Source organism: Aulostomus chinensis, chromosome 22 (assembly GCF_037954235.1).
Source record: "Aulostomus chinensis isolate RoL2024-O1b breed Wild chromosome 22, RoL_Achi_v1.0, whole genome shotgun sequence".
Taxonomy (NCBI): domain Eukaryota; kingdom Metazoa; phylum Chordata; class Actinopteri; order Syngnathiformes; family Aulostomidae; genus Aulostomus; species Aulostomus chinensis.
Window position 1 is genome coordinate 10,838,496 of NC_141341.1, and position 24,011 is coordinate 10,862,506.

At 42.9% G+C, this 24,011-nt stretch overlaps 4 protein-coding genes, 1 long non-coding RNA gene and 3 other non-coding genes across 8 annotated transcripts; 6 read left to right on the forward strand and 2 right to left on the reverse strand.

The window, feature by feature from the left end:
* Positions 1 to 528: 528 nt before the first annotated feature.
* Positions 529 to 3,301, forward strand: clec3bb (C-type lectin domain family 3, member Bb). The gene is made up of 3 exons (XM_086193714.1): positions 529 to 738; positions 970 to 1,068; positions 1,840 to 3,301. Exons 1-3 carry the CDS (start codon positions 642 to 644, stop codon positions 2,244 to 2,246), a joined length of 603 nt encoding a protein of 200 aa, XP_086049840.1. The 5' UTR covers positions 529 to 641; the 3' UTR covers positions 2,247 to 3,301.
* On the reverse strand, positions 771 to 14,212 carry LOC147240728 (CUB domain-containing protein 1-like). Its single transcript, XM_086193713.1, has 14 exons — positions 14,051 to 14,212; positions 13,836 to 13,926; positions 12,163 to 12,387; positions 11,370 to 11,699; positions 10,313 to 10,528; positions 9,496 to 9,843; positions 8,973 to 9,188; positions 8,212 to 8,562; positions 7,711 to 8,067; positions 6,909 to 7,106; positions 6,436 to 6,792; positions 5,551 to 5,904; positions 5,383 to 5,464; positions 771 to 4,419 (listed from the first exon to the last, which is right to left on the reverse strand). The coding sequence occupies exons 1-14, from the start codon at positions 14,198 to 14,200 to the stop codon at positions 3,918 to 3,920; spliced, it is 3,777 nt and encodes a 1,258-aa protein (XP_086049839.1). The 5' UTR covers positions 14,201 to 14,212; the 3' UTR covers positions 771 to 3,917.
* Positions 14,213 to 15,612: 1,400 nt separating this feature from the next.
* Positions 15,613 to 20,399, reverse strand: LOC147240729 (uncharacterized). The gene is made up of 3 exons (XR_015111194.1): positions 20,293 to 20,399; positions 15,824 to 15,868; positions 15,613 to 15,722 (listed from the first exon to the last, which is right to left on the reverse strand). It is a non-coding gene; the product is annotated as an uncharacterized LOC147240729 (long non-coding RNA).
* limd1b (LIM domains containing 1b) lies at positions 16,906 to 18,521 on the forward strand. The gene is made up of 7 exons (XM_086194307.1): positions 16,906 to 16,969; positions 17,195 to 17,296; positions 17,638 to 17,705; positions 17,806 to 17,868; positions 18,027 to 18,157; positions 18,275 to 18,326; positions 18,438 to 18,521. Exons 1-7 carry the CDS (start codon positions 16,906 to 16,908, stop codon positions 18,519 to 18,521), a joined length of 564 nt encoding a protein of 187 aa, XP_086050433.1.
* nrm (nurim) lies at positions 19,082 to 23,647 on the forward strand. The gene is made up of 4 exons (XM_086193215.1): positions 19,082 to 19,279; positions 20,284 to 20,477; positions 20,667 to 20,843; positions 22,594 to 23,647. Exons 1-4 carry the CDS (start codon positions 19,129 to 19,131, stop codon positions 22,897 to 22,899), a joined length of 828 nt encoding a protein of 275 aa, XP_086049341.1. The 5' UTR covers positions 19,082 to 19,128; the 3' UTR covers positions 22,900 to 23,647.
* Positions 19,542 to 19,614, forward strand: trnak-cuu (transfer RNA lysine (anticodon CUU)). The gene has a single exon. It is a non-coding gene; the product is annotated as a tRNA-Lys (tRNA).
* On the forward strand, positions 21,354 to 21,426 carry trnak-cuu (transfer RNA lysine (anticodon CUU)). Its single transcript has one exon. It is a non-coding gene; the product is annotated as a tRNA-Lys (tRNA).
* On the forward strand, positions 22,155 to 22,227 carry trnak-cuu (transfer RNA lysine (anticodon CUU)). The gene has a single exon. It is a non-coding gene; the product is annotated as a tRNA-Lys (tRNA).
* Positions 23,648 to 24,011: the final 364 nt, after the last annotated feature.

The window sequence follows — 24,011 nt, forward strand, 5'->3', positions numbered from 1 at the left end:
CAGACAGCTCCAAAACAAACTCCTATCCGTGGTCTGAACGGGAGTTTCAAAACTGATTTAAGAGGTTTCCAAAAAAATAAAACAGGTTATTTAAGATAATTCAAAGATTTCACATCTTCTATATAACAACTTCTCAAATGAAAATCCAACAGAAGTAACACACCAGGACCTCCCAAACAATCTGGCAAAAGCTTAGGAAAGAAAAGTTATATTCCGTCTCTTTATGATTCTGAGCCGCCTTTTCAGCCAAGAAATAAACGGTAACCAGCTTATTTAGGTTTTTATGCAACAGAGAAGTCATTGTTAGTTTCTTTTTTTTTACGCTTGATGAAAGTTGCATGCGGTCATGTCCAACTTCTACGGAAGGTTCACACTGTCTCTCTCTGCTTGCCAGCCCCCACCTGCTTTCCAGGCCAGCATCTGGTTGCCACTCACCCTCCACATGTCTGGAGCCAGATGACACACACACACACACACACACACACCCTATCCTCCAAGGCGTCTGTGGTTAGATTGTTATTCCAGCAAATGGCAGTTTTTGGACTTCAGAGTTTAGTATGAGAGGGAGGGTGTGAGGAAGCCAGAGACAGATAAATTGAGAGTCTCCTCACTAAGAGCGGTGTCATACATCAAGTGCGATCATGGAGTACAAAGGTTTTTGTGTACTGCTGGGAGTACTACTACTGGTGAACTGCTCACTTCAGCAGGCTCCAGCGAGGAAGAAGCCCGTTCGAAAAGGTAGATTGCAACAATCTGCTTCATCAACACCTGTTGGAGGGTTATTTAATCGCCGTATTCATGTTGTGGATTGTTTGGCATTCCAACATCACTGTATCCTCTCGACTTTCGTTGCGCCGCATGTTCTTTATAATCACATGATTGGAATCTACCTGAATCTACAAATCATCAGAGCCTGCACCAAATACTGCCTGATTTAACCATCCTTGTCTCCGGTGCTGTTTGAATCAGACACAACAAAAGACGCTGCCATCGAGGACCTACAGAAGCAGATTGACAACATCGTCCAGGAGCTCAACCTGATGAAGGAACAACAGGCCCTGCAAAGAGGTAAATCCGAATTTTAAAGAACGGGGCACCTGTTTTTAGAAATAAAGGAGTAAAACAATCCACAATGTCCCAAAGAACTCTGCTCGTTTTAAGACCACAAAAATCAAATCCAGACTTTCAAGTTTATTAAGATGAACTCCTTCCATCCGCAACCCCAGCAGTGTTTTGTGGACCCAACATTCCATCAGCATTAAGGTGAATAGATAATGACTGAATATTTGTTTTTGGGTGAACTATGGCTTTAAGGTTCCTCTGCAGCTCATGCTACAGCCTTCTGCCAAATTTATTGAAAACCGTCCTACTGGTCTTTACGTAATCGTGCTGATGGACAAACAGACAGAAGAATACAAATTCTTTCAGTATGACTTACGTAAGCAGTGAGCGTAGCAGGAGTGCATTTGGTTATAGCGTGAGATGAGCACACAAAACCTGCATTCAAATTGAAGTCAGCAGTCTGAGGTACGCTTCTCTTGAAATACAGGCTGATGGTTTTCATCCGCAGTCTTTGAAACTACAAATGTTAATTTAGGAGCCACATGGCAAACTCATGCCCGACCCCTTGTGCACAGCATAAAATCACATCCAGTGCTTTTAATCTTCGGCGCAGATTAGAAGAATCATTTTTATGGAACTGATCTGATCCCTGTTAGTTTGTGTTTGTTTCTTCCCTCCAAAATAACAGAGCCTCCTTTTGTTCAACAGACCATCAGAGGAGTTTACAGGATCCCTGAACATGAAAAGTTACCTGCTCCCTTTTATTCTCCTGTTCAGTCTGTTTGAAAGGTATAAAGATCCACGGCAAGTGTTTCATGGCTGACCCGCTGAAGAAGCGCTATCACACTGCCAGTGAGGACTGTAACGCCCTGGGTGGTGTCCTCAGCATCCCCACCTCCAGTGACGAGAACGACCAGCTCAAGGACTACATCCGCCAGAGCATCGGCGCAGATGAGCAGGTCTGGCTGGGCATCAACGACGTGGTGACTGAGGGCACCTGGATAGATCAGACCGGCACCAGCATCACATTCAAGAACTGGGACACATCCAACTATAGGTCCCCTCAGCCGGATGGCGGGCAGTCACAGAACTGTGCTGTCCTGTCCTGGGCCTCGAAAGGAAAGTGGTTTGACGAGAACTGCCGCGAGGAGAAAGCCTCCATCTGCCAGTTCAACATCGTTTGATCCAATTTATCCCATCATCGACTGCGCATGGTTTTTAGCTGCTTCCTGAGCGTACTTCTGCTGCATCGCCACTTTGCCTGCTATAGGAAAAGGAGTTGGTTTATTTTTGTTGTTTTTTAAGCTAGTGGTTCTCATCTGGTTCTTCATTTTGGACCCATTTCTAATCTTGAGGTCACAGTCAGTTGCATGAAACACAAGACGTTGTTATTTTTGACAAAAATCATCTGGGAATATATAATTTACTGCATTCCTTCTTTCACAATAAAAACGGCTGCAAGAGTAGGTTGTGGGATGTCATTCCACCCACAGCATCCATGACTTTTGCCTTAAAAAGTTAAGAAAATCAGGGATGCATGATACCGGACTTTTGAATTGGCTGATATTTTTTCAACCAATTTAGCCCACAGCCAATATTTACCAATGCCAGAAATATCTGTATACAACTAGTTTATATATTTACAGTTTATAAATGTCCCAAAACACCTTTTAACATTATGAATAAAAAAAAATAATCTTTTTTTTAAATGCCAAAACATTTGTAAAAGCCCATAAATATATATTTACTCCATTTTTGCCTCATCATAATCAACAGACGATGAGCAAAGGAGAAGACACTGATCGAACCAAAACTGATACATTAAAACAAAAACAAAAAAAAACAACAAAAAAAGACCTATATCCTCATGTTAAATTATCATGCATCCCTAAAAAAAAAATATGTTCTTAATACAAAAAGTTACTCTTAAAATAAATGAGTGAGTTGGTGCTGGCATCTTTCACAAATGTAAAAACTGGGTGCAAGTTTCCACCATTTCCGTAAATCAATAGAAGTTCCGTATTTCACCGGATGGGAACTGCTGGCTTCAACTCCTGTCAAAACTACTGTATTTTTACTGACATGAACGATGATTCAGAGCTGATTGAATATCTTCAGCACTCTTTCTTAATTCAAGATTATTTCGGTTTGCTAGTCTCCTCCTCTCCTACGTCTATCCTGATGTAACCTGACATGACCAGAGGCCTAAATAAACTGTTAATATACACTCTGTCCCTCGGTTTCATTACTTTAAAATTGTTTTAAAAGATGAAAAAAATAAATAAATAAGGCAAAGCAGACATGCGAACCTGAAAATTGTAATGAAAATATGTGAACCTGGCTGCTGCGTTTGTTGTTTCCAGTTGAGCACACTTCTCCCTGGTAAACATTGGTCAGCAGTCCTTCCACACCCTCATCCCACTGCTGGACTGAGTTCCTGTGGTGGAAACTGGTTTCATCATCCAGAATTGAAAAAAGGGAAGGGGGGGGGGGGGTTAGTGACAGCAGACATTCCCTCATGGAGTGAACGACCTCCTCTTGAATCTTCCCAGAATTTATTTCCACAAAAAAAAGTATTTACAGAAGTAAAAACAAATGTCTTCAACAAAACGTTGAGAAAACAGTTCAAACGGGATTCGCACATTACTGTCCCTGCTCTAAAGTCTGTTCCGCACAGGCAGAGAAAGATTTAATAAAACATTTAAAAAAGATTTCACAGCTCCTATTCATGAAGCTTTAGAAATGACTAAAGTCACATTCAGAAACTCATGGATTCCCTGAGTGTGACGAGGCACAGAAGTTCACGTCAGTACAATCTGAGGTTGCTGAGTGAGGGTCCGTCATGCAGCGACACCCTACAAAGACTCTTCTGATGGTGGCCGTGCGTCCATGTCAGCACCAGAAAGCCGAATTGGGTTAAAGTCTCCCGTGTTCTTGAATGTGTAGAGTTCATTGTCCACCATCCGGCGGTCCTGGAAGCCGAGGCTGTCCTGTCGATCGATAGGAGTGCGTGGACGCGATGGGATGAATGTCTCAGCGGGGTCCAAGAATGTCTTATACTGGTCCGTCTCAGGTTCTGGATCCAGCTCTTTGAGAACAGGTAGTTCTCCATCCTTGGGCCCAGTGAAGGTGTTATAGGAGTCCACTTGCATCCCATTAAAGTGGTCCTGCATGCTGTCAGCGTAGCTGGAGTTGCCCAGCAGGTGGCCGTACACCATGGTCTCATCGATGGAGGCGTAGACGTGGGAGTCGTTCTCTGACCGAGTTTTGCTGAAATGCATGTCACCCGGGCGGAAGATGTTCCCTTTGCCGATGTAGATGGATGACTCTTTGTTCATTCTTTCTTTTTTCTTTTTCCTGTTTGAAAAGATAAATCAGACCAGGAAGAAAGAGAGTCAGCACCTGAGAAGCTTTGTGTAGAGTTAAAAAAAAAAAAAAACTGGCTCCAGGTGTTAAGAGTTAGTCACCGTATTTTGGAAATGTTGCAAGGACAGACAATGACAGATTCTGCTTCAAGGCAACCTCAACTTTCCAACCATTCATCTATCTTTTTGTTATTTAATCGTCATGAATAGATTTATATATTACCGAGATTTTCAACAGCATTCACTTAAATATGGACACACATGCCAGTTCTTATTTACTCAGCGTTGCTGGGAGAGAGTGTGAACCTAGCCTTATTGGAACAATAACTGCTTATTGCGCCGATAGGTGCAGTCTGATTGTTAGTAATCACAGCAGGGCCTGGCCTCTGATTAAAAAAGGCTCACACCCACACGGCAGGGACCCGAAACGCCTTTGTTTTCCATTCTGCTGCTGTGCAACAAGAGTGTGATATGCTTATCTTAGTGCCGACATATTCTTTTGATTCTCTTTTAGGTCAGCGTGACCAGTGTGTCCGTGCAAGTAAAATGTCTTCTTAAAGTAAATGTTGATTTTGTTCGCAGATGAAGTTGCAGTTCACCTCCATTACAGTCAATTGAAAAGTAGCTACAGGAGAAATGCGTGATGGACTGTTTATTGTTCTTTTTTTTTTTGCAGTCATTGTTGAACGATTGGTCCATGAGGAATATAGAAACTGCACGTGCAAAGTGCAGCAGTTAAAAAAATCTGGTTCCTCCTCAAGGATATTTAACTGTGGGGTCCAAGAGTGAAAATATACACCTGGAAATGAGAAAAATGGGTCCCAATTTAAGATTCTATTGCTAACTTTGTGTATAGAAATAACATTGCAGGATTTTTACTGGCATGCAAAATCTCAAATTTAATGATTGGATATAACTGGCCCACGTGTTGACAGTTTTTTACTCAGGTACCTACCTTGTGATGAAGCAAACAACCGCCAATACAATCAGCAAAAGAAGAAGGACCCCTGCGATTCCGAGAAGGATGGCCAAGAGATCTGTGGAGGCAAGAACACGATGGTGCTTCAGCTGTTTGAGGCTAACATTTTGAGCATGCGAAGAGCCTCCCGACGAGCTTTCTTACTGGACTTCTTCTGCAGAACAATCTTGGTCAGTGCCCCAAAGTGTTTGTCCTCTGGTACACAGTTGGACATGTTGAGATAGAAGCTCTGTGGCACCAGTAACTTGTCCTCCACTTGCTCATCCTCCCTGCGGCTCATCAGCTCCTCCTCGAAGCCAAGCATCTGGACCTTGATAGCGGTATGCTTGACTTGGCATTTGGGCTGGCTGACATTGAACTGCATGTGTGCCTGGTACTGGCTCGGCAGAGTGACGATCCAGGACACGGTAGAGGAGGGCTTCATACCATTGGGCCAGTTGGGGGTAGCCAGCATGGTTGGTGAGGACATGCGAGGGCTGACTCGGTAAATAATGGTCTCTGCAAAAGAGTAGAAATACACAAAGAAAAACAGAGTCTCAGTTCCGTACAGTGTATGAGAGTCACCTTAACTGTTATACAACAGTGCCCCTGTGTGGCTTTCAGCTAGTTAAGTGCTCAGTTTGATCCTAACTACACAACAGCAGTGGAAAGCAGAAGAAAACACTTTCTGATGGTCAAACAATTCAAATATCCACATTCTGTCCATCCGACGGTCTCATTCATGATAAACAAGAATGACAAACGTACAGAAAACCTGTCTCAACTTGTTGCATGGGAGAAGTGTGCAACATCAGACCTGCAGCAAACGCATCACTTCTCCAGATGAAAGTACACGGTAGGAATGAGTTGGCTTGTTTCTTCATCTCCAGTGAGAATTATCTGTTTGGATGCCTCCGGGGAGGTTTTCTCTCCATGCTTCCATCACGAGTGCCATGTGATCTCCCTTCAAGTTTATTCAGATCTGATAAAGTCTGCCAGAACTCCCTGCTTGTGTATCAATCACTACCATGATAATATACATCAAGTTACCTGGGATCTCTTGGCTAAAGGTGGCGTTGAGAAAAGGCCCCTTAGTCTTGGTGAAGTTCCGCGCTGTGGCTGTTACAGACATGTTGGCGTGCACCTGAACTTTCTGGATGATCCCGTTAGAGCAGAAATCACCAACAGAAAAACCATCACCCTGGGCGACATGCAGGGAGACAGAGCCATTGCACTCCTGGCCCGGCAAGGATTGGCGAAGACCTCCTGAAGGTGACACCAGATCAATTGTGCTGTCCTGAGGGATGCTGAAGTGCCAGGTGAAGCTGTGGAGGGGCATCGGGAGGCAGGGGGGCAATTTGGGTACAGTGAGGAGAGTTGGAGTGCAGGAAGCTGCATTCTGGCATGCTGGTTTGAAAAAGGGACAAAAAAATGAGGTTGAGAAATTTAACAAAAACAACACATTTTCAGTGATATGTAATGTAAAGTACTTAGAGGATTTAAATATTCACAAACATGCCTACCCCAAAGTTCACTTGCTGTCAGCCGTACATCTTCCTTAGGACAGTCCAGGAAGGAGAGGACTTCCTTACTGCCTGGAGCCACGTTGATCTTATTTTCCACCTGAGATTTAAAGCTCATCTCACAGTAGGGATCAGAGCCCACTTTCTCCAGCTGTAGGGACAGTCTTTGGTGTTTGGTCAGATCCACCGTGCACAGAACTGACAAAGAAAGACGAGATGGAGGATAATATTTCAGACAAAGTTATACATGAATGGTATTCTATTGCCCATCTTATGAATTTAAAGCCATAAAATACTTTTGTCAATTTTCTGTTAGAGGTAAAATGGTTCACGACATCACAAAACAAATCAAATCAGAATTTCTCCAGGTCCCTCTCGTCTTTATTTGGATTTAAAGCTTGGGGACTTGGTTAAAAATCTTCTTACAACTGCGCAACAGGCTAATTTTTTTTCTTTTGTTAAATTCAGATTACAAGAGGATTTTGTGTTGCAGATTCTGGAAAGAAGATAAACTTCAGAGCAGTTTTCAAAACCACCAATTAATTATTGTTCAGAGAATCCAACGTATGGAAAGGGCCCACACTGGGACTAGGAGTCCCTCCTACACTGGGACTAGGAGTCCCTCCTACACTGGGACTAGGAGTCCCTCCTACACTGGGACTAGGAGTCCCTCCTATCGGCTAATTCTTCATGTACCACTAAAACTAGGATCAACCTGCTTTAAAATGCTCTGTAATTCAAGGGACAGCAAAGACTCATCATCAGGTACCAGATCTGAAGTTTCAACAGAACCAGACTCTACCTGGATGGCCACTTCTCATGACAGAGACTGTGAAATTCAAGGCGAGTCCTGGCAGAGTCCTGTTGGTTTCGCAGTTCATCAGCACCATGCGGAAGTTGCCCTGTTGATGCTCCGGCTGAGGGTCCGTCAGACTCAGCTTGGTCCCCTTCTTGTCCTTGTTGTATTCTACTACCACCTCACTGTTGAGGCATTCTGGTGACCTGAGAGACCCAAAATGCATCGTGTAGTTGTGCATGCCGGGCACAGAGAAGTCCCACTGCATTTGCTGGCGATCAGGGAAATCACCAGGGTAGTTGGCAGTGAAAAATACTGTATTCGAGACACCTCGTGGTAGACTGACTTTCACCGTGGCCACCACTGGAAAGAGACCAGGACATAATATCACACTCGAGGGGAAAAAAGTGATCATCGTATCACAATCGCAACATCAGTCAGAATAATCTCTTTTTTTTCTCCTTCAAAATGATGCAGCTTTATTTGACAACCATCAAAACAACTTACTGGTGGTCTCAGGTCCAGCGCTGAGTTTAACAGCAACAGCATCCAGCTTTCTGTCCCCAGACACCTCCAGGGCCATGCGGCCCCTGTAACGCATCTGCACGTTGGTAACAGTGCCTCCTTTACAAAACCTACCTATTGTTGTTAGCCCCAAACGCAAGTAGACAATAAAAATATATGTGTGCGCATCCGGACAGGTCTCTCCATGGGGAATCTGCCGCATCCCCGGTTCTGGGAAATCCAGTGTCAAGGCCTTAGTGCTGGCAGTTTTCACATCCCAGGTGAAGCTCCGGTTGAAGTCAGAGAACAGCGAGGACTCAGCCTGAATGATGTCACCAGTACACGAAATGCAATCTGGAATTCACAGAGACAGATGAAGGTAGTGAAGGATGTCAGATAGCATGATTAAGTTTCTTTGAGACCCAAAATACTAAAACAAGTTAAAAATCCTCCATGTGACATTAACTGTCAAATCAATATGTGCTACAAGGACATGAAGGGGCCAGGATTTCAAGTTATTTTGGCCACGCCCAAGCGTGGGCTTCACAGGCCTGGGTCATTGTAAAATGGCCTCTCCTACGCTCACGCAGGATAGCAGCCTAACAAAACTGATACTTTAGGGTGATCACATTACCAGCTGAACAATGTTTTCAGTTCTGTTTGTTAGCCTGATTTTTTTTTTTTTTTAAATCAGGATTACCATAAAATTATAAAGTTGATTTTCACAGATTTTTGTGGAGGGGTTTGACAGCGGATATTCATACCAACTTCCTTGTTTATCTCCACGCTGAAGACATCTTGAGGTCGAGAGCAGGAAAACTCTACAGATATGTTGCGAAGCTCCTGCACTGTGAGATAATCTGGATCACATTTCTGATCGGGTGGCTGGTCCCAACACACGCTGCAGTCGGGCTCGCTGGTTTGCCTCTTGAAGATAAATCTAGTGTTGGGGTCAGGGGTCACGTACATGTTCCTGCTACCTGAGGAGGAAGAAGTCTCAGATTACAAATAGATAATTCAGTGACAAGTCAGTAACAACAGCTACCAGTTAGCTCTCTAATGCTACTTAATCTATTTAAGTTGAGCAACAGGTATTGACCCTGTGAAATAAAATAATGTAAAAAAGCTTTGTAACCCAACTTTAATACTTGACTACTTAGCAAAAGTATAAATAAACTGTATTTGCGTCATTATTGGATCATTATTTTTTTTATATGCTATCGATGCTCCGTTCGTTAAAACACATTTATTTGTCGACTTTTCGTGAACAGGACGTGGGACACTTGCCTCTCGGCGCTGCTGTGACAGAGAATATGGTCTCGCCCAGCTCTGCGTCTTTAGGTGCTTCCAGACTCACGGTCGTCTGTCCAGGCAGATCCAGATGAGACAGCGTCCCACCCCTGCAGTAGCTGGTGCTTTTGACTCCTTCCCTCCTTGTTGTGCTAACTGTGTACTGGTAGCCATCTTGGCATTTGTCTGGTGTAGAAATCTCTTTTAGTCCATCACCAGTGAAGTCCAAGGTTAACACGGTCTTGTTCGGTACACTAATGTCCCATGTCACCGACCTACTGAAGTCCTTAAAGAGGTCGGGACTGACGTCTCCTGCGGCTGGAGTGCAGGAGCTCTGTGTGCATTCTGAGACATGGAAATGAAAAGTGTTCCAATTATGGGGTTATTTGAGCCCCACAGATGGAGGAACAGTCTCTACTTCCACCATCATGACAAAACAAACAAACAAAAAAGTAACCACGATAAAAAGTGTCATAATTACAGCAACTAACACATCAGAAATTAAATTTAAAAAATGAAAAAATACTGACAAATATTTGGAACATAGACTAATTCAATTTAATTCTACCCTTCAACAAATTAATTTATTCATTTCTTTCTATGTAACTTTTATTCAACTCTGCATGTCTTAATTTATCTATTCTGTACTGTATACTGTATCTCTCCATATTTTTTGAAAAACCATTTTTGCCCAGTATACGTGTCTATCTGGAGGTTTTACTCCACATTGGGCCCTTCTAGTTTATTTAATCTAATTTTTCATCCTCTAGTTAGACATCAGAACTCCTGTTTGACTCGTGTGAACCATCCTCACCTATCGTCTTCTTCATCTTCACACTGTACACGTCCTGAGGTTTCAGGCAGCTGAACTCCAGCGGGAGGCTTTCAACATTGGACAGGGTTTTCTCTGTGGTGTCACAGGAAGGGGCGGAGCCATCACCAGAACACACCTCACATTCTGGTCCCTGTGTGTCCCTGCTCATGGTCAAAGCCGTGCTGGAGTCAACGGTTACAACCATGGTTCTGCCCTCTAAACACCAGGGAGAATAATTAGTTAGTTGCTTTTTATACTATTAGGAACTTCTATTATTGGTAATCAATAAAGGAAAAATCTGTTGCATCATCCAATCAACAGCAAATAGCGGCATTGTGGTGATCATGGATAACTTACACACTGCAGGGCTCCATTGAACCTTACAGGAACTAGTATGTTTAATCCAAACATACAAAGCTGATATTCTCAATTTACCAGACCTTAACTAAAGCGCTGACACAATCTAAAACATTACTCAGCGGCAGGCCACACCCATGCAGAACAAGATGATTTATGAGCTGTAAGTCCTGTATGAAATGTCAATGTCAATCATTTGTGTGTGGCAATAAGTCTTTGATTTATTTACATGCGTGTTCATGGATAATGTGTGCGTTTCCGATGGCAACAGGAGGGAATTACAGGACTTATATATCCAAAGCTTGACCAGCCATTTCTACTTTGGTATATGATTCAATGCAAAAAAAAATAGTCTTTTTTGTAAAATAAAATGCCATTTTTACAGATTTTAGATATTACACGTCAACTATAGCTCATGACGCATCCAATCCCTCATTGCAAACACGTATTAGCTAGAAAACATCAGATTTGCTGCTTAATTAGCTGTGTGACAGTCACACCTGGCAGTGACTCCAGGAGTTTTCACAGCTAATCCATTATACAAGAAACAGTTTGGGTGGCGCGTCTTGTTTTCATTGAGCGATGTGCATCACCTCAGAGTAACATTACAGTTTTAAGGCGACAATCAGTTCTAATTAAAATGTGCCATGTTGATGTTTTTTGGGGAAAAGTTAAGTGTATTTAAAAACTTCTTTCTTACTTAGTGGTCCAGCGGAGGCCTGGAACAACGCCGACCCCACCTGCGTATTTGGTTTAACTTGCAGAGACACGACGGCTTCATTGAGCAGGTCTAAATGAGTCACAGAACCACCCTGACAGTACTGGGTCTGGACCTGGCTGTTGGTGATCGAATACTGATAGCCATTCTGGCACGGTTGGGACGTCTCCATCAGTCCCTTTCCAAGGATGTTTAGACCCACGACGGTCTTCTCAGGTGCCGTGATCTCCCAGGTAAAGGTTCTGGCAAACTGGTGGAGGAGGGCGGGTTGAGCCTCGACCGTTGAAGGGCTGCAGTCGTCCGCTGTACATTCTGACTTACAATTAAACACCAAAGAAGACGCACAGATTAGTTTCTATGAAATTGGAACTCAATGATTAGCAGCAACAATACACAATGCACATTAAAGTTGTTAAATTAAAAAATGTACAATTTGCAATGTATGTTATTAATATAGTGGAGCCAAATAGTGCTGATTTTTATTGCAAGAGTGATTCATTTATGTCATCTAAATGTGTTTCCAGCTTTTCCCCACTAGGAGGTTGTCGTTCGTTTCATCTTCAGTTACTCACATCTTGATGTGTTGTAGATAGAATATCTTGACCTACACGGAGTACGACACAACTGCTGTATCATTCTAACGAGCAGTATTGTGACTGAGCATTCGGGGTCCAATTAAAGCGCAGTATAATCAATAAATCCTAGATGTTGGAATCTCAAATTATGTGTGACTGTTAGTATACTCAGTATATCAAAAGACCGTGCGTGAACTCACCGATGGCGTGAGTTACTGAGACAGTGAACGCCTCTTCCATAGGCTTGGAGCACCTGAACAGCAGCTGGACCTCCGTCTCAGGGATCAGGGAAAGAGAGGAGTGGCAGGATGTCTGCGTGTCATTCACCCCGCTGACTGTACACACCGCACAGTCATCAGAGGGCAGGTCAGTGGACACCGTCACCGTCGAGCCTCTCTCCGGTCGGACCTTCATCTGCAGGCCATCTGCAGCGACAGATCAGAGGAGGCGAGATGATAAATGTCGCAAACTCACAAAGACTTGAGGACACACACCTTACATGTGTAAGGTGCTGCTTGTAGTTTTCTCATTGTATTGTGTACAGAGCATCATACTACTACAAAATTATGTTCAAAAGCCTTAAACTCTGTTTGCAAATGTCTTGTTTTACATTCAGCTAGAAGATATTCTCTGAAGCCATTCATTTTTACCATTTCATATATATACAGTGAAGGAGTCTGGGTTTTTTTTCCTAAAAAAAAAGGGGGGGGGGTCAATGACATCACTTTGCCCGCATTAAGCAGAGCAGCTTTCTTCTGTTGGAAGCAATATTTAGATTACAAAACACACACACCAGTGGTCAGGGAGTTTACTCCAAACACTTGAGTAAACACAGTGGTCCAGACACACCTGCCGCTGCGCTCTAGGGTGGCGGACTGAGCCAAATGCATCCATGTCTTATTATAATGACTCATCATGACCGCTGAGTAATAAAAGGCAGTACATAAAATGTTCATTTTACACCTTAAACAGAAAATGAAACTGAATAAACAGAAGTCAGTTTTCATTCGGTCTGTTATTCTTACTGAAGTTGAGATGACAAATCAATCAGCAGGTATTTTTTCTGGAATTTTGATGATTGTTTTTTTTTTTTTTTTTTTTTAGCCACATAGCCATTTATAAAAAGACAAATACTTGCTGGTAAAAGCTTCTCCGATGTGGTCATTTGCTTTTGTTTCATACATTCAACATTTATTTTGACAGCTAGTCAGACAAAAGCTAGTTTTATATCTTTGGTTTCGATACTTTCACAAGTCCAATTTTCATGGAACTCTTAATGCAGCGTTCACACACAACATGGGCGCCTGGGACTTTTATGACTCTCAAGAAAATCATCAGGATTCTCAAGTGACACTTACAGGGAGATTAGGAGATTATTTCCGATGGTTTCTCCCCTCAAATACGGCTGGTGGGGAGCAAGTCTAGAGTTTAAATCAAGAAAAAGAAAAGAAGCTGCTAGATAATGCAGATTCATAGTTGAGAAGCAGATTGCTGGTCAATTATTGATGAAGCTACGATGAATTCATGCCTGCAGGAAGCTCCATAAATGCCTCATAGACCTTTGAAAATGGAGGTCTAGATGTCAGGGCTCCACTGGCAAAATCGATCAGTGCCGCCTTTAATGTCGCTGTTAACCTCTTCGTAGATGAACACGGGACATTACAGGCTTATTTACGGGACCGCAGTTTCACTTCAGCGTGTTTGTTCATCGTTGTTTTGTTTGGCGCAATTCTCACAGAGTATCACGAAGCTTGGAGATATTTAGTCGTTTTAAATGGAGACACACACACACACACACACACACACACACACACACACACTAATGTAAGAGGAGATCTGGTATCCCTGACTGAGTTGTGTCCGTGTGTCTCACCTGAGGGGTCGATGAGGATCAATAACAAGAAAAGTTCCAGAAGCGCGCAGCTTTTGCGCCTCATGTTCACTCGCAAAACTGAATCCTCCAACTGGGAAGGGAAAAATGTAAGAAACTAGAAGTAACTAAACCTGGTAACTGTTTGTCAAGCGCACATTTCCTTAGACCCTACATTTAAGTGACATCGACGGCGGTAACAGCCACTTCCTGCTTACCTGTGTGCGGCAGCAGAGGGAGGGAGGGCGTGGACTTCGAGGGACGGTTACCTGTCCAAACCTGACGGGTGAGCAGGAACTCGGCGCTGCCACTTCGCTCTGGAACCCGAACACCGATCTAATCCAAACTGTATTGACTGGTGAAGTCATGGGTCCTTATGTGACTCCCCTCGATCGCCGCGTGGCACAATGGGTGCCCTATTTATAAGCTTCAAACATGCCAAAGATTGCTGGCATGATGCGGGGTGGGGATGTTGGGCTCCAGCAGAGGTGCAGTTGTGATTACACAGAGTGAGAAGCACGTTGAATTTCAGAAAACATTGTGTTCTATTAATAATAGACGCCACGTCCTTTAAGAGGCAATCAGTTGCAGTGGCAAAGTACTTCAAGCACTCTCAAGTATTACGTTGAAGTATCTGTCCTTTAGTTGACTTATTGCATTTGAGGGGATGTCCACTACTTGTTAAAGGAAGTGCTGTATTTTCTTTTTTTACTCCTCTACATGTATCTGATCCCATCCTCAATACTTTGAAAGCTGAAGATGAAAAAAAGCCAAACTTGGCAAAGATGACGCCTTTCAATAAGACACACATCACTGTAACATCATATTGGAGTACACAGACATGTACAATGTGTACTTCTTACTTTTTGATACTTAAATAAATTGAATATCATATACCTCTCTGTATTTATGACGTTTTTTGAAAGGTAATGTTTACTATTGTCAAAGAACTCTTTTATCTGGGAATTTTTAGAGGGAATTTTAGTAAAAGAATTGTTTACTTCCTCCCTCACTGGTAATTTGCAGGAATTACGCGATAAATCTCTGGAATTTAAAGTCCCCAAATGGTCACATATGCATCTTGTTTACATTCAAAACCCAGGATGTGTTCAGTCAGCCGCAGGAAAGTGATCAGTCTGATTCAGTTGATGTTTAATAGCTGTATTGAACTGGGAAAAACACTCCCAGTGTTTCAGAGATGCCTCCTGCCTCCACATGCAGACATTCCTACACAGATAGCTGAGGGCAAGACCATCAAACACACACACACACACACACACACACACACACACACACACACACACACACACACACGCACACACACACACACACAATCATTTTCTAAACTCAAATCTGAATGTGAAACTAAGCTCAGTGAGCGGAAATCATTCTCACTAAAGCCTTTGTGAGGATTATTGAATCTCCAACACGCACACACACACACACACACAAACACACATGAAACTGGGTGCGTGTGTGTGTGTGTGTGTGTGTGTGTGTGTGTGTGTGTGTGTGTGTGTGTGTGTGTGTGTGTGTGAAACCAGTCTGACAGCATGCAGAGTGGGCGGTGTGGTGAATGCAGACAGCATCAGAGTCTCCAAACAAGGGCCCTCAGTGAAGAATCAGCAGCTGTCACTGTAGCCCTCCTCCCCTTCCATGATACTGTACAACCAGAACAGGCCGACATGTGCTGCCGAGGCCCACGAGCTCGGTTGTCATACCAACGATTAGAGTTTCACAGCAAATGCTTCCCGAGGAGAGTTGATCGCTTGGTACTCTGAAATACTGGGCTACTCTCCACTTATTTCAAGTCAGAAAAAGAAGTTATCGGCCGGGCAGATGGTTGCTCTGATATTCTGAGAGTTCTCTTTTGCTTTCCAGTTCCACCCACTGAAGCGTGAATAAAATGAAGAAATAGTAACATGAGCCACAGCAAAGGTCAAAAGTGCACAAAAGATTGCAATAAAAAGAATTACAGAATAAATACAGACCATGACGTGATGAAGTTGGGACTCTTTCTTGGATGAGACGTGACTCTGGATCAAGATTTACAAAGTGAAGTAAGTGAACAGTCCACATGAGGGCAGCAACGCAATAAAATAGATCCTGCAGCAGGACAGGTATACAGTGAGTTAAACAGAGGATTGTTAAGAACAAATTAGCTTCACTTAATGCCAGAGTTTCTGTTGTTTTCTATGTGAATTGGGGTTGCCAGCTCAGGTACATCCAGAGCTGCTATAAATCTAAACAATGCAGCGCTGAACAAATAATGCAAGTTCTTTTTTTCGGACTGTTTCAGTGTAAATGATCTACTTTTTGCATTTCCCAATGAAGCCATTGTCTTTAACTCTCAACAAATGTGTACATTTTCCTTTGAAAAAAACTCCTTGGATGACCTTAAACTGCAGGAGGATGAGTAACACGGAGGGAGAATTTCCTCAAATTTGGCTCAAATGTCTACTGGGAGCAGAAAAGATGTTGACGGTCAAAGGTCGAGGTAAGTGGGACCTCACATGTAAGCAATAATCTCTCCCATCCTTCTCAATACGATATTCTGAGAAAACCATCAGGGAATTTCTTCACATTTGGCAGAAACATCAACGGGCATTTAAAGGTGAACTATTTAACCCTCTTTCATCTTACAAAGGGGTAAAAAGACATTTATATGATTCAATAAAAGCATGTACGTTTCATCAGTTAAACAGTCGCTGTTTTACCGGCTCACAGCCCCTAACATCGGCTCCGGTGAAACTCCTCACCACCTTCTGAAAGTTACAATCCTGTGTTAGTCGTGTACGCAATTCCTTTCACAATAATCACCTGAGTTGGCGTCAAATGAATGACTTTGTTCCCTCATTCGTAAATCATTTACCCATTCAAAAGAGAAACATGTCCTTACAATATATAAACTCATGACGTGTGTGAAAAATATGCCAGTTGGCCTGTTGCCACCCACACGGTCAACCACTTGCAGGAGTCAGGGGGTCTGAAGACCACCGGCCCATAAACCCAGAGAGCGGCTCCCCTTACAGCTGTCTGCACTGCACACTAAATTAAACCGGCAGACAGAAGCATGGCTCTCGCAGGAAAAGCCAACTGGGAGATGGACGCCGGTTACACTTCCATATTTCACTTTGGTAAGAAAAAAAATTAATTCAGTAAATAGATTTGACGACACCCCAGTGTTCGTCTACTCCAGTTCTGTCCTTGGGTGAGAGGTTGTTGGCGCTCAGGGGAGTGTGTCATGTCTCACAGTGACCTTTAGGAAAGTGTTGACGTACAACACTTTGTATTCGTGTTTTTGTGTGTGTGTGTGTGTGTGTGTGTGTGTGTGTGTGTGTTTGTGTTTTGCCTGCATACAGGAAGCTGTGTTAAGTGCTGCAAAGAGGTGGACGGTGGGGGGAGAGCCTGTTGGGCGTTGGGACAACTATTTCATGATACTTGTTTTACCTGCAGCGTTTGTGGTGAGTCCCAATAACACGTGTTGGTTTTTTTGAGCAATGTGAAATTCAAACATTGACCCCCCCGCCCCAACGCAACCCTTAACAGGACTAAGCGGAGGACAATGGATGGGGGCCACAAAATACCTAGACTATGGGGATAAATTCTATCTCGTGGCCTAAGAATAACTCAGTTTTCAAGTTTTAGCTTGTGGCCTCCAGTGAACTTATAAAAGGAATAAAATGATGGTGTATTGTATGCTGTCGACTGGTTGCCGTTGATTAAATGTCACATTAAAATATGAGCTTCTTCTGACTTCACTTCATTCCCTCACATAGAAAAATGTGATTTGTTTCACTTGTAGGTAAAAAGCTTAATGGCAGGCCATTTTATACATTGTCAGGAAGTGTCTATTGTGAAAATGATTTTTTGGTAAGTAAATACATTTTTGTTTTGTCGATAATGTGTTGCATTTGCATCCAACCTGAGAAGAACTGTAGATATCCATCTTATATTTTCTTATGTCATGTAGTACTCAGGAGTTCATCCATCCCCTGAAGTGTGTAACAGCTGTGGCTTCTTAATTGTCGACATGGTGAGATCATGCATGTGCATATACAGTATATATGTGTGTGTGTGTGTGTGTGTGTGTGTGTGTGTGTGTGTGTGTGTGTGTGTGCGTGTGCGTGTGTGAGCGAGTGAGTGAGAGAGAGAGAGACGTGATGCTTATTGGGGAAATGTGTGCACCGCCAGGTCCTGCAGGCTCGTGGGAAGTCCTACCACCCGTCCTGTTTTCGCTGTGTGGTGTGCAGTCAGAGCCTGGAGGGCCTGCCCTTCGCCGTAGACGCAGACAGTCGGGTTTACTGTGTCAGCGACTTCCACAAGTGAGTCTCTTCACATGACCTCAGCAACAATGGGCCTTTAATTCACACCCTCGATAACAGAATAAACCAACTCCCGCCAGACAGGCTGCATGAGATACGATTTCCTGCTGGTTTCAGGGTCCGAGCTCCCCAGTGCGCTGCATGCAGGATGCCAATACTGCCAACTGAAGTGAGCCTCAACTCATGTTGATGATTATGAAATGATAATAAAATGAATATTTAAATGATTAATAAAAAAAATGGGAGAAAATATCACAACAGTTTCCCTTCATTGTTTCAGGGCTGCTCTGAGTCTATTCGAGTAGTATCACTCAGCAGGAGCTACCATGTCGAGTGCTACGACTGTGAGGTCAACTTCATCTGAAGACCGAGGCCCTTGTGTCCTGTTGTTTCATCAAAAAAAAAAGGAAAGTTATTTTTAAACTAGCAATTCTGTGGGAATTTACGCTGTATCTTGTCTGCAATAAAGTAGTCTTTCTCTGTGTCCTATAAACTTGTTATTTTTAGGATTTTACCAATTAAAATCAATGAAAAAATCAGGAGTGTCATTCTAACAAAGCTTCTGTGTCTTTTGTGTGGAAAAAAGGGGGATTCCTGTGTTTTATCAGGTGCCCATGAGGAGGAGAATATAGCTGGTTTATTTCTATCGATCATAATTGGTGGTATCCTAGCAATAAAATAAGCAAACATAGGTCTGCTATTTTACTTAACCACATTCAAAATGTAATCTGCTTTTGACAAATCGTGTGGAGAAAAGTCCAGGTAATGATAACAAACGTGCACCTAATCTTAAATAAATGTAACACATGTGGTTGGTTCAAAAGTATATTGAAATATCTTTACTTAAATAAGTACATGCTAGTTGTGCCGCTAAGCAGCGACACCGTGTGTTAATAATCGTTAGTACTACAGGTTCCTGTCCCGGAAGGAACTAGTACAAGTTGCCAAATGAACATAAATCCGCGATTGAAATGGCGTCAGTCACCGTTCGTGGATGCGCTCTCTGCACGGCGTCTCTGATTAACGTTGCGTTCGTTTTCATATCCGGTGCAGACTTCATTCGGTTCATATCATTTCGAGCCATTTACCACAACATCACCGGGGACACGACGCTGTGTCAAGGTAAGCTTCCGAGAGAGCTGCTGGCGGGCTATCAGCAGTTCTCTTAGTTTAATTTAGTTACGGGAGTTGGGAGTGCAGAGAGGAAGGCTGAAAGGTCCGAGTCCTGCTGAAGGAGTTTCGTGAAATGAATGAAATTGGGTTTCGCCTTGGGGGGGGGGGGGGGGGGGGATATAAATTAATGTGAACTATGTATTCAGGAGTTTTTCAAGTGCACCGCTGATGTGATAATATCAAAACATCATAGTTTTCGAGCTTTGACAGCGCCCGGCTAGCTCAGTCGGTAGAGCATGAGACTCTTAATCTCAGGGTCGTGGGTTCGAGCCCCACGTTGGGCGAAATTACTTTTCTATGGTATTTCAATTAATAAAACTGTTAGACAATGGGTTTCTGAAGAACTGTCCGGAGAGCTGTTCTAAAATTATACAATCCTCATTTTAAGCCCTCTGATATTATATTTGACATGTCTCAAACATACCACAGGAAACACCTACTACATTACCTTACCTGTAAATCCTGCACAGTGGCAGAGGGAGGGAATTACTCTATATCCTACTTTGCATGACAGGGAAAGGGGGTTACTGACGGAAATACACTCCTGCAAATGTATCATGTACTGCTCAGGCATGTTTAATGCTTGAGTGCATGCAAACAGTGATTGTGTGTCCCTGCTGCCCCGGTGGGATTGGTTTACATCCATGACTGCACATTATTAAGTCTGGGTTGAAAAAAACAAAGATGCATCGTGAAATACAGCCAATGAGCCATTTTGTTGTCTGGTGTCATCACCTACATATTATGGCGTTGCTCTATTGACCTGACAAAGTACTTGGATGCAAACCTCTATTTTCTGTGCTGTCTTACCACTTTATACTGAACTTTGTCTACCACATGTTGCATATTTTCTACTTATAATGTTTAAAATGTAAGCTTAATAAACGGACATGACTATAAATTCATCAGAATTGGAAGTGATATTTTAATTGTATCCATGCCTCACATGTAAGACGCCGTACCGTGGTCAGCGGCCCTGCAGGACCGTTCCGTCCTCAAGTCCCTGGTTGTGGATGCAGGGCTCCTGGCTCTCTTCACTGCCCAGCACAGTCTGCTTGCTTGGTCACCTGTCAAGCAGGCCTGTCAGTCAGTGCTGGGCGTCCTCAGCAGGACAGTATACTGCTTCACCACAGCCCTGGCACTCCAGGTACAGCAATACACTCTCACACACACGCACACACACAGAGAAGTAGAAAAAGTACCAAAAACCAAAGGGGCTTTTGTTAGTCACAGAAAAGTTTATGAGCTGCTGCTTCAACCAAAATGCTGACGTATATATAAGGTTCTAATTCTGAACCTAATGAACGAATTAGGTTCTTTGGCTCTCTGGTGTTAGATCATGATGCGTTGCTGGCAGCCAGTGACTGGCGCCCCCTGTCTGTGGTCTGTGCGTCAAGCACCCTGGAGCATCTGGTTCCCTCTGCTGTGCTTCACCGCGCACTTCCTGTGCTGGGCCATCATCTGCAGTATCCTCATGATCTTTGATTACCCAGAACTCCTGGGCATCAAGCAGGTAAACAGCTTTGTTAGCGGGCTATCTGCAATAAAGTAATACTGTTGATTACTGTTTACTTGTCCTACTTTTTGTTGTCATTGTAAATTGGAGTGCATGAGTTTGAGGCCGCACAGGGCAGGGAAAGGAGTAAAGCTGAATGAGAGAAAAATTCAGTCCATGGATCACGCCAGACATTTTAGCACGCTCAAATTAAATTGTTTTAAACTGATGAAAATGTCTCCATAAAACTTAAAGTGTATATGTATATAAATAGGTTCATGGCGATATCCCACCACAACAACGTAACACTAGAATGTACCATGACAAGGAGAAATAAAAGAAGAATGCAATAGTGAACAGGAACATATGAATTATAAATGCTCAACATGCCCACACATATAATTCCTTAGTAACGACATATTTGAAATGGATGAAGTGTTTGTAATAAAACTCCACAAGTAGTGTTCAACCCTAAACCCAACATTAGAGGACATGCACAGGATGAGACAGCGCCCCCTTTCGTTCGATGCCCGGCTAGCTCAGTCGGTAGAGCATGAGACTCTTAATCTCAGGGTCGTGGGTTCGAGCCCCACGTTGGGCGAATATATTTGTCTTTGTTTACGAGTCAACGATTGTTCTCAGGAGGGTGTTTTATAACTCAGCCTGAACATCTGGATAATCCCAGCTAGTTCCTCTGAAGACAGCTGAAAGATTGGTGAACACTGTATTAGACACTTCCTGTTTGTGACAGAATAAATGATAAAACTAGTGTTAGTCTGAATATAACTACAGTGGATATGTAATCTTAATGTAACAGTTAAATTCAAATACATGAAACCTTTAAAACAATATTAAATACGTGTAACCACTTAAAACGCTTTACTGCTGAGAACTCCAATTCCCATTGCACACCACTCAATACTTGCGATTCAAACGTATGCTTCAAAATGGCCTCAGGTTAACAACGCCGCTATCGTTTTAGTCTCTATCTTTAAAACACACCCTTCTGCTCTCATTATTTATCCACTCACTATTTAGTGTAGTTAGTTAACCTTCCTAGTTAATTCTAATAGTTCAACAATAGCTAACTAAGTAACAGACCTTGCTCTATTTCTGGCCGAAACATCAACCTGCTGCTGCTGCTGCTGCTGCGGAGCAGCGTCTCTTCCCGGGCTCATGTCAGCTGGCTACCGGAAGCTGCGGGTTCCCCGTATAGCTTCAGCCACTCCACCGCTACTAAAAGGAGAAACAATTTCTATACGTTATAAATCGTGCGGTAGTTGAAGAATTGTCAATATTTTAAATGAATGACGTACAAAGTGTCCTCACGCCCGGCTAGCTCAGTCGGTAGAGCATGAGACTCTTAATCTCAGGGTCGTGGGTTCGAGCCCCACGTTGGGCGGCATCTTTTTCTTTGGAAAAGACTTGGAACGCGTGTCTTCAAGAGGAGGCTTTATCACATTACCCCACGAATTAAAATGATAAACTTTGCTTTGTACAGACAACCATCACCGCAGAGTTAATAATGCATCAATTTCAGTTCACTCTTTTAATCCCTGTGCAGGTGGACATCACAGTTTCAAAATCTCTGCTGAATAAATGCTCTTGCAGTGATTTTCTTTATGAAAATCATGTAACAACGATGATCAATTTTTCATGAATCCCTCTTCATCAAGGACAGTGTCAATATTAATTTTAAACGGTCAAACATGATGATGAAAAATGTATTTGTGTACTTGAATTGTTTTCTTCCCCTCCTTTCACTCAGGTGTATTACGAGTGTTTTCGTTTGGGGGACCCCCTGTCCTACAAGTCACCGCAGGCGCAACGCCTTCTATCCCACCTGCGTCACCCGGTGTGCCTGGAGCTGGCGGTGGTGCTGTGGTTCCTGCCCGCCTTATCGCTGGACAGGCTCCTGCTGGCGTTTACGCTGTCAGCCTACCTGGTGCTGGCACACTCACTGGATAAACAGGATTTAGCCTACCTCTGCGACCAGCTTCGCAGCAAGATGCACCTCTTCGCTGATCCACACTGGGGCAGGACCGTCCGACGCAGCAACCACAAGGAGAAGTGAAACAGAAGCTGGCTGCTGTCTTGTTATTAAATTAAACTACCGTGTCAGAACAGACTGTTATTCTCCTTTCAGGAGAAACTGTGAGATCTGCTGAAAGCGAATGAACACACCTACTGCCGTCATTTCTGCTGATAAATGGCTACACTTTAACTGAATTCTTTGCCTGTTTACACTGAATTTTATTCACTTCATATGTGGCTTCAGAAAATGGAGTGTTTGCTCACATAATTATATTTTATTCCACCTGGGATAAACACACACACACACACATTTGTTGTTATTGATGTGAGGGCTTCAGTAGTGAGTATACATCAATCCTATGATTAAATTAAGAAAAACATTTTGCCCTGTTCTGGAATTAAACTTTTCAGATATTGATTTTTAACCACACTAAATGTGTTGTTGTTGTTGTTTTTTTATCATACAGCTTGTTTGAAGCTGTTACAATCCATGTGCCAAATGCAGGCACGTGGATCTCTAATGTTTTGTACTCCAAAAAAAATAATTTTGGAAAAAGTACATAAATGTTGCTTTTTGTTTGTTTGCAGTAAGCAATGAAAGTCTAATGGCATTTCTAAGGTTATGAGTGACCCTGCTAATGCTTCGGCAGCCATCTTGGACCTGTTGGTCTTTGTTGATAATTCAGACCATCAATGAAGTCCTTATACCAGAATTACTGTTATTTTCTGCCTCTTTTTTATTTTGATGTCTGCATTGTGGCATAACAGCAGTTACAATAAATTCCAGTATTTTCAAGGACCTGGGTAATAAATGCTAAACACTGCTTGTTTTGTATGAGTGACATGTTTTTGTCTCCTCTCCATTTGTCTTTTCACGTTGTGTTTTCGTCAAATTCGGCACGAATGTCAACAGGGACCCAAGAGTAAAAAGAATTTTACGATCAAAGGTCAAGGTCATGGGGACAGACACGTCACGGAAACATACAAAAACATTTCAAGCAGTGATTTATTGGTTGCGAAGGGGAAGCAAAATCAAGCAAAAACTGGATTTGCAAATACTGAAAAAAGTTTCATTAAAATGAGAGCACTTTAAATGCTATAAAGCAGCCTCAGGTAAACTCTTGCTGACACCGCTGCAACCCCCCCCCCCCC

Coding starts and splice junctions, on each gene's coding strand:
- clec3bb (XM_086193714.1), top strand. CDS start 642: ATGGAGTACAAAGGTTTTTGTGTACTGCTGGGAGTACTACTACTGGTG. Junction 739..969: donor GAAGAAGCCCGTTCGAAAAG/GTAGATTGCAAC, acceptor TGTTTGAATCAG/ACACAACAAAAGACGCTGCC. Junction 1,069..1,839: donor ACAACAGGCCCTGCAAAGAG/GTAAATCCGAAT, acceptor TCTCCTGTTCAG/TCTGTTTGAAAGGTATAAAG.
- LOC147240728 (XM_086193713.1), bottom strand. CDS start 14,200: ATGACTTCACCAGTCAATACAGTTTGGATTAGATCGGTGTTCGGGTTC. Junction 12,388..13,835: donor GATCCTCATCGACCCCTCAG/GTGAGACACACG, acceptor CTGTCGCTGCAG/ATGGCCTGCAGATGAAGGTC. Junction 9,189..9,495: donor TGTCACAGCAGCGCCGAGAG/GCAAGTGTCCCA, acceptor CTTCCTCCTCAG/GTAGCAGGAACATGTACGTG.
- limd1b (XM_086194307.1), top strand. CDS start 16,906: ATGGCTCTCGCAGGAAAAGCCAACTGGGAGATGGACGCCGGTTACACT. Junction 17,297..17,637: donor TTTTACCTGCAGCGTTTGTG/GTGAGTCCCAAT, acceptor TTTCACTTGTAG/GTAAAAAGCTTAATGGCAGG. Junction 17,706..17,805: donor ATTGTGAAAATGATTTTTTG/GTAAGTAAATAC, acceptor TATGTCATGTAG/TACTCAGGAGTTCATCCATC.
- nrm (XM_086193215.1), top strand. CDS start 19,129: ATGGCGTCAGTCACCGTTCGTGGATGCGCTCTCTGCACGGCGTCTCTG. Junction 20,478..20,666: donor CCACAGCCCTGGCACTCCAG/GTACAGCAATAC, acceptor CTCTGGTGTTAG/ATCATGATGCGTTGCTGGCA. Junction 20,844..22,593: donor AACTCCTGGGCATCAAGCAG/GTAAACAGCTTT, acceptor CCTTTCACTCAG/GTGTATTACGAGTGTTTTCG.